This window comes from Syzygium oleosum, unplaced genomic scaffold (genome assembly GCF_021117445.2).
Source record: "Syzygium oleosum isolate NSW1041296 unplaced genomic scaffold, Sole_v2.1 Sole_v2.01, whole genome shotgun sequence".
Taxonomy (NCBI): domain Eukaryota; kingdom Viridiplantae; phylum Streptophyta; class Magnoliopsida; order Myrtales; family Myrtaceae; genus Syzygium; species Syzygium oleosum.
Genome location: NW_026607485.1, coordinates 12,907,888 through 12,923,055, shown reverse-complemented (window position 1 = coordinate 12,923,055; position 15,168 = coordinate 12,907,888). Strand labels below are relative to the sequence as shown.

At 44.3% G+C, this 15,168-nt stretch overlaps 1 protein-coding gene across 1 annotated transcript in view; it reads right to left on the bottom strand.

Moving 5' to 3' along the window:
* Window positions 1–786: 786 nt before the first annotated feature.
* Window positions 787–15,168, bottom strand: part of LOC115683569 (putative disease resistance protein RGA1) — a 94,608-nt gene continuing 80,226 nt past the window's right edge. The window contains exons 2-3 of the mRNA XM_056319223.1: window positions 1,709–4,875; window positions 787–873 (exon numbers count right to left, since the gene is read on the bottom strand). Of these exons, the coding sequence (XP_056175198.1) occupies window positions 787–873; window positions 1,709–4,786 (3,165 nt within the window). The 5' untranslated portion in view covers window positions 4,787–4,875. The remainder of the gene's footprint in view (window positions 874–1,708; window positions 4,876–15,168) is intronic.

Genomic DNA, 15,168 nt, shown 5'->3' with positions numbered 1-15,168 from the left:
AGTGGCAACTCTAATTTAAATTCGATGAATCATTGAGATGAAGTTGTGGTAAGTAGTGCTTAAGAGAGTCTATGCAAAGCGTAAGCACTGACTCGCCAAAGCGTTATATATGCCCGCTTAGCAATCCATTAAACTCTCTCGGGGTTCACTTTGAGAGGATCGTGATAATCTTATTACCCACTTTAAAGCTCCGCACAAGTCAGTTTCATTGCGGTGTTGTCACTGATCGCGACTCTTCGCCTCAGCTCTCAAATGGTGATTTCACCGTAGGCCTGAATAAATTTTCACCGGGACCGATTGAATATGCACAACGCACATTCTTAAACAAACATGAACTGCGAGCGCAACATACTGTACAAAACCACTCTGAAAAATGGGCAAAAACAATAGAAGATGAAATTTACAATGAGGAATATACGAATGCACCGAAATATATCGACACGAGGAAAATAAAAAGTCACAAGTAACGTGATAGGGCTTCCTTTTTCTCCAAGGCACGACATCCTTAATTTTAGTTCTTTTCTTCTCCTCTGTAGACCCGCACGGTTCAAAACGAAAGTGCGCTACTTTTCACATGACACCAAATGCTTCCGCATGGTGAGCCGAGACTTACCATGAAATAGTTCGTCGCCACAGAACTGACAAGCAAAAGCGTTACGATCCTCTCGTCACTTCCCTTGAACTGTAGCTTCGAGCTGAGTAGTAAAAGCGCCGAGTCAAGTCACTTGCCAAATCTCGTATAAGTAGGGACTTCCACTTTTGAGTGGGGGCAGTTGCCCCCATATTTTAACAATATGCAGCATCGCCACAGGGGATATCATCGAGCAAGTCGAGTCTGAAGACAGAAGTAAGTAGTTGCAAGAAGAAGTTGTCCTGCCATTTTCATGGGGTAGAAGTTAAACATTGCGCTATACGGACGGGTATAAAACATAAATTTTCTTTTATATCGGTACTATTGAAATTAAGCCTGAAAATAATGTTATCACAAATCCAACATTAATTGCATTACAAACCGGTCAGTAAAACTTGCATATAAAAACATACCTATCTTGTTCGTAATTTTTTATAAAAATATCGCGTATGACAATTGATTTTATTTTTACCTCGTGCTACCTAATGTCATGCTAAAACAATATTATATTTGCTTATATGACTACGAGAAGATGTAATTATAAGTGCAAAGTCCGCGATTACATGTTATAATTGACATGTCGCATATTTATTTGATTAACAAAAACGTATAAAACGAGTAAAACATGAATTATATTTACCTAAATACAATACAAAATGTGTTTTATACATGTATAATTCGTTTTACTCCAAACTAGCGGGTATTTTGTCTTAAATTCAGAAAACGTGCGCAAGACAATATATTTTGCAAAGCCAACTCCCAAAAGGTGCAAAACTACCAAAAGTGAAATTTGTGAGGAGGAATATACGGTTGCTTTAAAATATATTCTTCCGCAAATAAAAGTTCCAAAACCAAAACAGAAAGATACAAGTAACTAACGTCATAGGAGTTTCTTTTCTTCCAAGGCGCAAGATCCTTATTTTAGTTCTCTCTTCTTCTCTGTGAGCACGCGCAATTCAAAACAAAAATCCGCTACTTTCACATGACCCCAAATGCTTCCGCCTGGTGGTGACGGGCTTTAATATTTTAATTTCGCACAAAACTACTTGAAATTGAGAGAATGGTGTCTAGACTTACCGCTAGCGGGACATTTCCGATGACTCTAACTTTCTCCTCTGGGTTGGTGAGGTGGACAATCCCTTCAGGACAACGCCTTAAACTCTTGCAGCCAACAATTTTAAGCATTTCGAGCGAAGAGAAATTACCAATCCATTCGGGCAAACTCGTCAGATTGTCACAGAATTCAATCTCGAGAAATTGCAAAGTAGTGACATGTTGAATCCCCTCCGGTAATGTCACCAGTTTCGGAAGTTGTATGAATCTAAGAACGCGGAGTTTCACGAGAGATCGCCACTGGGTGCCATGCTCGTCATCGTGGCTCGACAAATCGAGTTCTTCACAAGCACCAATAACGAGGTGCTGGAGTGAGGACAGGTACTGCATGCCACGAGAGAGACTCTTTAGTTTGGTGCAATCATTGAGGCTCATGGACTGGAGATTATTAAGCACCGGAAGTAAAGTCTCGAGCATTGAGTGCTCCAAATCACCACCAGCAAAATGTAGACCCTTTAATTTAGAGAGAGGGATGAACGTGGATTCCACTGGTGCTTTTGATGGACAATCTAGAACGGCCATCACTTGTTCCAACAACTCCGCGCTAGCAATGTTCAAGTATTCTATCAAGGGGAACAGTGGCACTGAATTCAGGTGTGGACAGCCCAATATTGCTGCAGACAAAAGTTTTGGGAAGGATGATTGTGGATTGTACCGTGCACGATCCTGATCTGCTCCCACCATTTGCCGTCTTCCCCACCATCCTTTTAGGTTGCGACAATTGAGGAGGGATAGTCTCTCCAGCCGTCTTCCCCACCATCCTTTTAGGTTGCGACAGTCGAGGAGGGATAGTCTCTCCAGAGATGGGAAGAAGGGCCGCGTAGTATTAGAATGCTCTGGGTAACTTATTTCTTGAAGGAACTCCAACGCATCCAAGCCCATGAGATTCAACGTCTTTAGGGAAGGGACTTCACTTAGGGATGGCAGGTGGCTTAGTGAGTCACATCCATCAATTAAGAGGTGTCTCAGGTTGATCAATTTCCTCAAATCTCTTGGAAGTGTTTTAAGACTCTTGCAACGGCAGAGTTTAAGGGTCTGTAAGTTCACCAAATCTGTGATTGAATCTGGCATACTCTCCATGGATAGGTTTTCGGAAATATCAAGAAATCTTAAGTGCTTCGACCGACTTCCCAAGGAAGTAGGGATACCAAAATGCGCATAGCCCAAGCCCAACACTCGACAATGCCTAAACTTGGAGAGAATCCCATTCTGTACAAATGTTCTGCTCTCTTTCAGGGAGAGAAATGTTCGTAGATTGTTCGGTTCAAAAATAGAGGTCACTTCTTGTGGTGAGGATGATTGTGAAGCAAATGATGCATGTCGAATTCCCCCATTGATGCTGCCTTCATTTAGATTAACAATCTTGCACTCATCTCCTGCAACTCTCAAGGCAAGATCGTGCATGAGATCGTGCATCTTGAACATTTTCACCTCACCAGTGTAATCATCAACCGTTTCAAATTCGAGGAAGGACCTACTTAGTAGGTCCGAGACATAACTATCCCCAGTCTCTTCTAGGTCCTCATTCCCCTCCAATGACTCAATGAAGCCTTGTGCCATCCAGAGTTGTATCATTGTCTGTTTATCAAAGACATAATGTTTTGGAAACAACGCGCAATATGCAAAACAATGTTTTAAATGCGACGGAAGATGATCGTAACTAAGCTTGAGGACTTCCATAATTCCGTGTTCCGACTTATCTATTTTTGAAAGTTCATGCTCTTTGAATTTGGGCCACTCTTTTTCCTTTTTGGCGTATAGAAGGCTACCCATTGTTTTGATGGCAAGGGGAACACCAGCACATTTTTTAACAATATCTCGACCTATCTCCTCCAATTTAGAGTCTAATGATTCTTCCCCATCTCCAAAAGCCATTTTCTTGAACAAGTCCCATGCCTTATCTTCAGATAAGCCTTTTAGATTATGGACAACTGATTTCGCATCTATAACCATTGCTTTTGAGTGGTTGCGAGTGGTTACAAGTATCTTGCTTCCCGGTACACCACTCTTTAGCCAATCTCTAAAGTTTGACCATTCAAGCCGGTTTTCATTCCCCAAGTCATCCAAAACAAGCAAACATTTCCTCCTACGTAAAGTCTCTTGAATAAGACTCGGCAATTGGCCTATAGGCTTATTCTCAAGATCATGTAATAACTGTTCCATCTCATCATCATGCCCTTGACGGTCATCTTTCGCAGATTTAAGAACTTCTTTGAAAATCAAATCCATATCAGAGATTTCAGATAGAGACACCCACATCTTAAGCCCGAAATGTTTTGTTACTTCCACATCGTTGAATACTAGTCGTGCAAGTGCGGTTTTTCCAAGGCCTCCTATACCAACGATGGAAACAACTGACAGACTCTGGCTAGAGGAGGAATCAAACAGAAGTCGTTTGATCATTTCTTTGTCTCCTTCCCTACCAATTATTTCGCTATCAGGTGCGAAAAGTACTGTCTTCTTTCCTCTCCTCACGGCCATTGTTTCCTCACTCTGATACTCCTCTAAATGGAACTTCCTATCTTCTTTAATCCGATCTAGTTTCTTCTTAAGTTCCTGAATCTTATTAGCCACTTTGAGGTGGTAAGCAAGCTGATTCGATTTGGAGAAGAAAACGCGTACCTCTTTTAACATCTTGTTGCCGGAAGTGACCTTCCGCCTCAGATCTTCGGTTGCGCCATCATCAAGCAAGTCTTGTACATCGTACAGCACGTGCTTGAGCCTCTTGAGCCAGAGCTTGACCTGGTTGTTGTGCCATTCCTGCTTCTCGGCATCCAAAAGCACAGCTTGGATGGTTTGGACGGTTTCCTTAAGGCTTTCGAGCTCGTCCTTGGCACCGCAGAGCAACTGGATCTTCTGAGAAGCGAAGGAACCTCCAGGTTTCGCCATTTCGGCGGCGATGCTTTTCAGTATGTCAGTGGCAAGGCTGAAGAGAACTGCTTCCGCCATTTCCAAAGGCAAAAGCGGGGGCTGAGATGTGTTTGAGAGGAGGCTGCAGAGCAGATGCTTTTGTTGGGAGACAATGGTTTGGTGGTGCCTCATGATCAACTTCAGGGATGAATATATAGCAAGGCCAACGGCATCTCCATGTTACTTCGTGCTCAGTTTATCCACCAGATGAAATAGCATAACTTGCAACAAAGAAAAAGAATAGCGTGGTACTTACCAAAAAAAAAAAAAAAGAATAGCGTGGATCGGTTGTTTCTTTGTGGTAAGCCCAAAGTACATATACATGGAATAACTTTAAGGTTAGAATGACAGAAATGCCAAAATCATGGGTCCCACGTTTCTCTCTGAGTTTTGTCTGATCAGAAGACTCGGATTCAAGTTCAACAGCTTCTTCCTTAATCCTAAAGCCTCTCTTGATTCCAAGTTCACACTTCGTCTCTCTCTCTCTCTCTCTCTCTCTCTCTCTCTCTCTCTCTCTGTGCCGGAAAATATTCATGGCTGGCCTCGGACGGCTCCGAAGCTGGAAGATGCAGCAGCATCAACAGCCAAAGTCCAGAAGCTAACAGCTCTTCAATCCCGGTTTCTCTCTAAGCACCGCAACCACATCACATGCACAATCTCTCTCGCTGAAAAGATCAAAAGCGTCGTATCACCGGAACGATTTTGATCGGGTGTTTTAGTGATGCGATTTTGCTCTCAGATACACGAAGGAGGCTCTCGACATGCGCGCGAAGCTCCTGGAGATCAATCCCGAGTACTACACCGCTTGAAATTACAGGAAGCTCGCGGTTGGGCACAACTCTCTCCCCGCCGCCGCTCGTGTGTGCGCCTCTGTCCTTGTCCGCCACCCCTCGCCGCCTCAAGCTGCCATCCCACGCCGCTGTGATCACTCGGATGAGTTTGAAGACGAAAAGCTAGATATGGAGATGCGAGATATGATGCAGTGGATGCGGCTGCGGCTGGGGAGTTTCATCGCACAACATCTGGGCATGGTGGTAAGTTGAGAGTGAAGAAGCCGAGCCACATGACGAGGATGATGCCGGCCGATGCTCGGCCCAATTATTAGTGAGGGTAGCAGTGTACCCCGCCAAGTTGTGGACGGGGTGATGATGCCAATGATGGGTCACGACGAGCATTAAAGATTCGGAGAAGGTCTCGACTCTTGAAGCCGGGATCGAGCTAATTGAAACGGCCAGAGCGGAGCCAGGGGCGGCGAAGGCGGTAGCGCGCACCTCTCTCTCTCTCTCTCTCTCTCTCTCTCTCTCTCTCTCTCTCTCCTCTTCACTGACACCTCCCCGTGATTGGAAATGGAGGCTGCCGCCGAGCCCTCACAACCTCGGATTGAGGTTCATCCCGTGACATCTTGAAATTTTGCCCATTTGGGATTTATGAAATTCGATTATTAATTAAAGCCCAAATTGGACATCGGAAAATTAGGAAGTCACGGCAGAACGTTAGGACGACGTTGTGGTTGGAACGTGCAATTTTGGATGTGCCCGAATCCTTCAGAAAAATTCAATTTCGGCAAGAAAATGGGAAAGTGACCATTTTACCCTTGGGAATTTCTAAAGGGCTAGTTTTATGGAGCAAGGGCATTTTGGTAATTTTGCCCCAAAATTTGGAAAAGACACTTTTGCCCTTGGACTTTTTGAGAAATTCCAAGATTGCCCTTAGATATTTTGGATGAGATTCGATCTGGGCCGTCGATTCCAAGATTAGATCGAATCTGGACCGTTGGATCAAAATGTGAGAGAGGGGTATTTCGGTCAATTGGCAAAATTGGTCAAAACTTGGAAGTTAAGTTAGACCATTCTCTCTCCTCTCTCTCTCTCTCCCCCATTCGGTCACCCCCCCCCATCGTGAGCCTCCCCTCCATCTCTCTCCCTCCCGAATTCTCTCTCTCTCCCTCCCGCCGTCGCCGCCGCATCGCCCACCGCCGCGCCGCCGCCGATCCGTCGCCCCACCCTCACGCCACCTCACCGCCATTCTCTCTCTCTCCCTCTCAGTTTCTTTTCCCTTGGCCGTGAGCCAAGCCGCCCCACCGTGAGCCGATCACCGCCGCCGGGAGCCGTACACCGTCGCCGCCGCAACATCGCCGTCGATCGCCACCGCTTTTCACTCTAGCTGCGTGAGTCTAGAGTCGGGTAAGTTCAACCTAAACCTCGCCTAGTTTATCGGGTATTTTCGGACCCGTTTAGACACGAGTTGGTAGAAATTAAGGGCTGGATTGATTAGCGGGCCGTAGGATTGAATTCGGGAATTTTTGGAGGAATTTTAGAGGCCGAGTGTTGGCTGTGAAGGGCTGTTCGAGGTGCTGTGGTGTGCTGTTGGGTATGTGGTTGGTACTGTTAGGTCCGGCTCGGAATTTTATAAAAGTGCCGTGAAGAGCCGGGAATGGAATATTGCGATTTTGAGTGTGAAAATGGCAGATTAATGGCTGTGATGTGTGGTTCTATGTGTTGTGATGTGCTGATGGGCGTATGGTTTGTACTGTTAGGTCCGGCTCGGAATTTCGTGAAAGTATCGTGAAGAGCCGGGAGTGAGATATGGTGATTTTGAGGGCGAAAAAGGCTGATTGATGGCTGTGATGTGTGGTTCTATGTGATGTGGGGTGTTGTTTGTTGTGTGGTTGGTACTGTTAGGTTCGGCTCGAGATTTTGTGAAAATGCTGTGAACGGCCTGAACTGATTTGATAACGTTTGGGTGTGGAAAAATGCCAGTTGGTGTGTTGATCGTGTGTTTTGTGATATGACTGTGTGGTTGTGATTTATTGGGTGCAATTGTGTGCACGGAATTAAATGCGAATGTGTGTGAGGCGTGAGATTGTGTGTGGCTGTGTGTACGTGTGGCCGTGTGATACGTGTGAAATGAGTGGAACGAAGGTACGGGAATGTAGGATTGGTTGGAAAAGTGATACCCTGAGGCGTGTTCGTTTACGCGGGGTAAGTTCCGTCCTGAGGCGTGTTCGTTTACGCGGGACGATGCCGTCCCTGACGAGGTGACGATGCCAGGCCCAACGGGGTGACGATGCCTGACGAGGTCAGAAGACCGTTGGCCTGATGCGTTTTACGCGGGCGCGGTAGTGGTGGAAAAGTTGAGAGTGAGCTGGATTTGGTTTGACGCATGAGGTTTGTGAAAGTCGACGCATGGCGTGAGTTAGTGTGTGAGTGTGGTTTGCCTCACGTGATATGGTGTTGGATGAGTATGGATATAAATGAATTGGCTATATTATTGTTTGACCTGCAGGGATGTGCATGATGGATCCCAGGTAGGATCGCATGTGATTGTTAGTACGATTGTGTGGATGTTGTTTGTGTGTTGCTTGATTCGGTGTCTGGACTTGGCTGGAATACGTGGTAGCCTAGGTAGGGTTTAGGTTGTGACTTATTGAGAAGTGTCTCATAGTTGTTTCAACCAAAACTATTTCAGAGCACCCGCCCGAGCCTTGAACCTTCCGCAGCCACCGCCGCAGCGTTTTGAGATCCCGATGCACACCGAGCATTCAGGAGTGGAATATACCTTGGTTGCTGATCCCTTTTGAGGTCGAGGACGTGATCCGTAGAAGCCAGTTGGTGTGCGTGTATTATAAATTTGATATTAAATTAGGGAGTGATTGATGTGAATAGTTGGTGTAATCAGGAAATCCATTCGGGTGTGTACTATCTGTTGATGTGAATCTGATGGGTGTTGGAAGTGTTTGGTTGTAAAGATTTGGATGTTGTATATTTATATATCGAGGTATAGTTTTATGTTTGGTGGCTTGGTAATTTATTTCTTCCTGGTGTTCTCAAATTTTATTGTCCGGGTTTATTTCATTGGTTTCCACCGTGATCGAACTCTGATGGAATCGTGAGGTCGGCGACGTTTCCTGGGATGTCGCACTAATACGACCTGAGAGAGGGATGTCGCGAGCTCGATGGGGGTTCTGGGCGTGACACATCCTGTCAACTACCTCAAACAAGTCTCGACCCAAGCAATCATGGCAGATCCATATGCGGAATCAGCTGAAGACGTAATCAAGTTCGCCAAAGATCTTGCTGACAGTTTATGGAGTCTCTTTCAGCTATTCTGCATTTGTTGCATCACGTGGTTTAAGTGTTTACCTTTCATGTAGCTTGTTCTCGGTTATCACACTGTACCTATTGCATTCTTGTTGTTCATCTAAGTCAAGGGTTGATGTATGTTTACGCTTCAGTATTAGGATTAAGTGAGAAAAAATGACTCTCAGATTCTTCTTTTATTGCAGAAACGTTGGATGTCTCTTGAAACATTCCTTAGTTTCATAGGAATTATCATCTTTAAGAATATAATGTGGCGTTCTTGATTAACACGACTTGATCATATCATTTCTTGGAAATTTTCAAGGCAGGATCAAAGCGAAATTAACACGCCTGCTCTTCCCCATTTGACGAGATGTCGTCGAGATTCCGAGTTTGCCAAACTCTCCGTAGAAGAGCGACCCCTTGCAAGGTCGGTGTAGAAGACTCGCGTGAATGCGGGACGAGCGAAGCTGATCATCCCGACCCATCGACTAGCCACGGGATGCAGCGCCTTTACATTGGCCTCAACTTTTTGCAGATCTCCTTGAACTCCTCACTACGTTATTCTCTTCCAAGTCTCTGCATTCACATTGCCCCGAACATGAGAACCCCATGGATCGAGACTGACGAAGCACATTTTTGTTTTTTCCTTGTTGAGCTATAGTAATGCTATTTCAAAGCATATATTTTTCAGTTGCATTAAGTTCAAATAGTGTTCTGCATCACACTTGAAGATGTATCTTATTAAAACATCATTGTATCTTCTAAATAATATCTCATGCTCCTTTTAATTTTGATATCAATTTGTTTGTCATACAGACGTTAAAGTATGGGACCGCTAGTATTTCACCACTGCGACCTGAATGTCCATGTAACATATTGAATATAGTAACATTAAGTAAAAGATATCAACAAATAATCATGATATAACCAAATTAAAATTTACAAAGTTAGGAAAACTAATTAGCTTCAAACATCATCAAATCCGAAGTATATTAATAAAAAAAAACGTTGGCAACTAAATTTTCACAAGAAAAGTAAGGAAAATTTGAATATTTTTATTATAAAAATAATAAACGATATTCTACATATGAATTCCTAGTGAAAGAAGTATTGCGAATTTATTTAAAAATACAAATTAAATATTACATATTTTCGCTAGTTTCGATTTCTCTTTATTATACATTGTCAGGGATGGTAACACTACAAAAAAACTGGGTTTTTCCGACGAAAATTTCCAACGAAAAATAATTTCGTCGGAAATTTGCGACGAAAAATTCTTCGTCGGAAATTTCCGACGAAATTTTCCGACGAAGCACTTTTCGTCGGAAATTTCCGACGAAATTTTCCGACGAAATACTTTTCGTCGAAAATCTCCGACGAAATTTTCCAACGAAATACTTTTCGTCGGAAATTTCCGACGATTTTATTTTTCGTGGGACATTTCGTTGCAAATTTCCAACGAAAATTTTTTCGTCGCAAATTTCCGACGAATTTTATTCGTGGCATATTTGCAATACGAAAAATGATGTTTTTGATATCTGTCCCGACCCCTAATTTCTCTCTGTCGACTGATTCCTCTTATCCCCTCGCTGTTCTCTCTCCGTCTCTCTCTTTAATTTCTCTCGAATTACTTATCGGTGCACGCGCAAATCAATCTCGGTAAAGCTTTTTCGCCGGTAAGTGTCGTGGCTAATTTCATGAATAATTGGCGACGAAAACGGTTCGTCGCAAAATTATTCATCGCTGGATTTGTATTTGTTGGTGTTATTAAAAAAAAAATTCCTTTCCTCACTGGTTTGGCCGATCGCCGGCCATGGGGCGAGGTCCGGTGGCCTGGCCATGGCCGTCGGTCGACCTCGCCGACACACAGGCGGGCTAGCCTCGCCGGCCAAGCTCGCCGGCCATGGCGAGCTCAGCCCCGGCCAGCGGCGAGGCCGGGCCTCGCCGGTGCCGGCGAGGGCCGATCTCGCCATGGTCGGCGAGCTCGAGCTCGCCCGGATGTGGGCGAGATCCGGGCCTCGCCGGCCATGGCGAGCTCGCCGGCGGCTTGGCTGGCCCTCGCCGGACCGGCGAGGACCGAGCTCGCGGGCGACTTGGCTAGCCCTCGCCGGCACCGGCGAGGGCCGAGCTCGTCATGGCCGGCGAGCTAGAGCTCGCCCGGATCCGGGCGAGATCCGGGCGAGCTCGAGCTCGCCGGCGGCGAGGGCCGAGCTCGCCATGGCCGGCGAGCTCCCGGCTCGCCCGCACCTCGGCAAGATCCGGGCGACCTCGAGCTCGCCGGCGGCTTGGCTGGCCCTCGCCGGACCGGCGAGGGCCGAGCTCGCCATGGTTGGCGAGCTCCGGCTCGCCCGGACCTCGGCGAGATCTGGGCGACCTCGAGCTCGCCGGCGGCTTGGCTGGCCCTCGCCGGCACTGGCGAGGGCCAAGCTCGCCATGGTCGGCGAGCTGGAGCTCGCCCGCGGCTTGGCTGGCCCTCGCCGGCACTGGCGAGGGCCAAGCTCGCCATGGTCGGCGAGCTGGAGCTCGCCCGCGGCTTGGCTGGCCCTCGCCGGCACTGGCGAGGGCCGAGCTCGCCATGGCCGGCGAGATCGAGCTCGCCTAGATCTGGGCGAGTTCTGGGCGAGCTTGCTGGCCATGGCGAGCTCGGCCCTCGCCGGTTCCGGCCAGGGCCAGCCTCGCCACCAGCGAGCTCGAGGTCGCCCAGAACTTGCGCAGGCGAGCTCGCCGGTCGCCGGACCGGCGACCGGCCAAGAAGAAAGGACAAAAAAAAAAGATAAAAAAATAAAAGATAATTAAAAAATTAATTTTAAGTCATTTGTTTTTATTTTAGGTACGTGTCCATTTGAAGGTCTCGCAATCCAAGTGAACGTTGCAATTCTCATCAAATAGACCACTTTCTACTACAAAGATTTCAGTCAAATACTTGGTAAGTTTTCTTGACATGGTAATTTTTTCATTTTTTTCAAGTTGAAAGTAATTATTTCGTAAAAAAGAAAATTGTAATTGTTAGAATTTTATGGTTTTAATTAACAATATTAAACAATAGATATGATATTTTTAATATTGTACGAGAATTTTTTTATTTTTATACAGACACAATGCAAAGAGACAGGGGTTGGATGTATAATAAGAACTTACCTGGACGTCAAGGATTGACCAATGAGTTTCGAATCGGGGTGGAACTATTTTTGGACTTTGCTAGTAATAAATATGAGTTCATGGATGGAAATAAGTTAAGGTGTCCATGTAGAAAGTGCAGTAATGGAAAATTTCAAGACATTGACATAGTTAGAGAACATCTTTGTAGATTTGGGTTTACTCCGAACTATTATAATTGGACTTACCATGGTGAACCATTTATATCTGATGACGGATATCGAAGAAGCGACCAATTGTTTGTTAGGGAAGAATGTAGCTATTATGACCAATTGAACCCATATCAGGGGATGGTGTTTGATGAAGCAGGCCATAATTTTTTTCCAGAATCGAATCATGCAAGTACTAGTTTAACTCCTACACTTGAACAAGTGGGAACTAGTCATGCATCACAATTGGAAGAGGCAGGAGTTACAGGTTTTGATGAGAATGTGTGTGATGGAACTTTTCAATCTAATCGGTTATGGGAAGAGTTGAAAACAGCAGATGAACCTTTATGGGCAGGTTGTGACAACCACACGAAGGTATCAGTGACAGCAAGACTGTTAAATATCAAGGCAGAGCATAATGTGTCTGTGGATTGCTTCAACTCTTTTGTTGAAGTAATGCGGGAAACAATGCCTCGTGATAACATCATGCCAAGTGACTTTTACGATATGAAAAAGCTAGTGGATAATTTAGGTCTTCCAGTTGTAAGGATTGATGTATGTAGTATGGGTTGTATGTTATATTGGAGAGATGATGAAAATGCAGAATCTTGCAAATTCTGCAGCCAACCTAGGTACAAGATTAACAGGCGGCAAGGTCGTAATCAGAAGCGTAGACCATGTAAACAAATGTTCTACTTGCCCTTAATCCCTAGGTTGCAAAGGCTTTATGCGTCTCAAGCCACTGCTGAACACATGACTTGGCATGCAAATCATGAAACAGAAGAGGATCTAATGTGTCATCCTTCAGATGCAGAGGCATGGAAACATTTTGATAGAACATATCCCGAGTTTGCGATAGAGCCTCGAAACATCAGGTTAGGTCTGTGTGCTGATGGTTTTGCCCCATTTGGAAAATCAGGAAAAAGTTATTCATGTTGGCCAGTTATCTTAACTCCGTACAATCTTCCACCCGGTATGTGCATGAAGACACCTTATATGTTTTTGACATTGATCGTGACTGGCCCGCAAAATCCGAAAAAGTTGATAGATGTTTATATGCAACTATTGATTGAAGAGTTACAACGGCTATGGGATGAAGGTGTCCCTACGTATGACGTTTCTACCGATCAAACATTTGTAATGAAGGCTGCTCTTCTTTGGACGATAAATGACTTTCCAGCTTATGGAATGTTATCTGGATGGAGTACAGCTGGGATCTTAGGATGTCCGATATGTATGGAGATATCGAAGTCATTCAGATTAAAGCACGGTAAGAAGGCCAGCTATTTTGACTGTCATAGGCAATTTTTGCCGCTAAAGCATACATTCAGAAGGAATAAAAAAGAGTTTATCAAGAATTAGATCGAAAGAACACATCCACTATTGAGGTTGACCGGTGATCAAATTTGAGAGCGAGTGCAGGAGTTTCCAGCGGTTGTTGAAAACCCTCACGGCACAACTATTGGGTACGGAAGTACACATAAATGGACTAAGCGCAGTATATTTTGGGATCTACCATATTGGAAGGCCCATCTTATTCATCATAATCTTGACGTCATGCACATAGAGAAGAACGTTTTCGATAATGTCATAAATACTGTGATGGATGTCACTGGAAAAACAAAAGACAACTTGAACGCAAGAAAAGATATGAGGGATATTTGCGATCGACCAACACTAGATGTGGATGCAAGCAGCAGGGGACCAAACCCAAAAGCAGTTTATACATTGGACAAGGAGCAGAGACGGGTCGTTTGTCAATGGTTGAAATCGGTGCGATTTCCTGATGGATATGCTTCGAATCTAGGGAGATGCGTTGATTTGAATGAATGCAAGTTGATAGGTCTGAAGAATCATGATTGTCACGTATTTATGGAAAGACTAATTCCAATAGCCTTCAAGGAACTTTTACCAAACTTTGTTTGGGGCGCCATTACAGAGTTAAGTAATTTCCTTCACGATATTTGCTCAACAGCGTTGAAAGCATCACACATGGAGAAACTAGAGAGAGATATTCCAATTATTCTTTGCAACTTAGAAAGGATATTTCCTCCATCGTTCTTTGATTCAATGGAGCATCTCTTAGTTCACTTGCCTTATGAGGCCAAAGTTGCAGGTCCCGTCCAATTTCGATGGATGTATCCATTTGAGAGGTAAGTTTTTTGTTAAATATATTTGAAATTACTTCATTATATATTATATTCCGATAAATTTTTTTATATTGCAACTAGGTTCTTATATCATTTGAAGAAAAAAGTGAAGAATAAGGCATGTGTCGAAGCTTCAATTTGTAATGCATATATTGTGGAAGAAGTGACAACATTTGCATCATACTATTTTGAGCCGCACGTGCAGTGCAAGAGGCGGAGAGCAGGAAGAAATGATGAGGGCCCCATTGATCCCAATTGCAAATCATTCTCTATTTTCAATTATTTGGGTCGACCAAGCGGCGCAAGTAAGTTTCGGCACTTAACAGGTGAAGAAAAGCAGGCAGCCCATATATATATTTTACTGAACTGTCCAGAAGTTGAGCCATACTTCAAGTAAGTGTACATTTGTAAGTATATGTATTGTGTGTCAAACATTTGCTAATATATAAATGGTATTTGTTAATAGGATTTTCCAAAATTCAATGTTTAGACTACCACCGAATGAGTTTGACCGTTTGTGCCAGGAACAATTTGCAACATGGTTCACAACATATGTAAGTTGTATGTGGACGAAATGCAAGTTATTCGAATTTTTTATACATCATATATTAAAATATATATTATTGACATTACGTATGTGACATTAGGTTCACAGTAATCATGATCATGCGACAGAGCAAGGATTGCTATATCATCTGGCGTGGGGTCCAAAGTCCAGAGTACGAACTTGGCCAGCATATTTCATAAACGGGTACAATTTTCACACTCGAACATATGGAATGGGAAAAGCCACAATGAATAGTGGTGTGTATGTTCAGTCATCCAATGGTGGCAGTTCGAAAGATGATTTTTATGGGTTGTTGGATGAAATCGTAGAGATAGAGTACCATGGACCATTAATTTTGCGGGTTGTGTTATTTAAGTGCATATGGTTCGACCCCGTCAAAGGAATGAATGTGCATACGAAGTTTAATTTG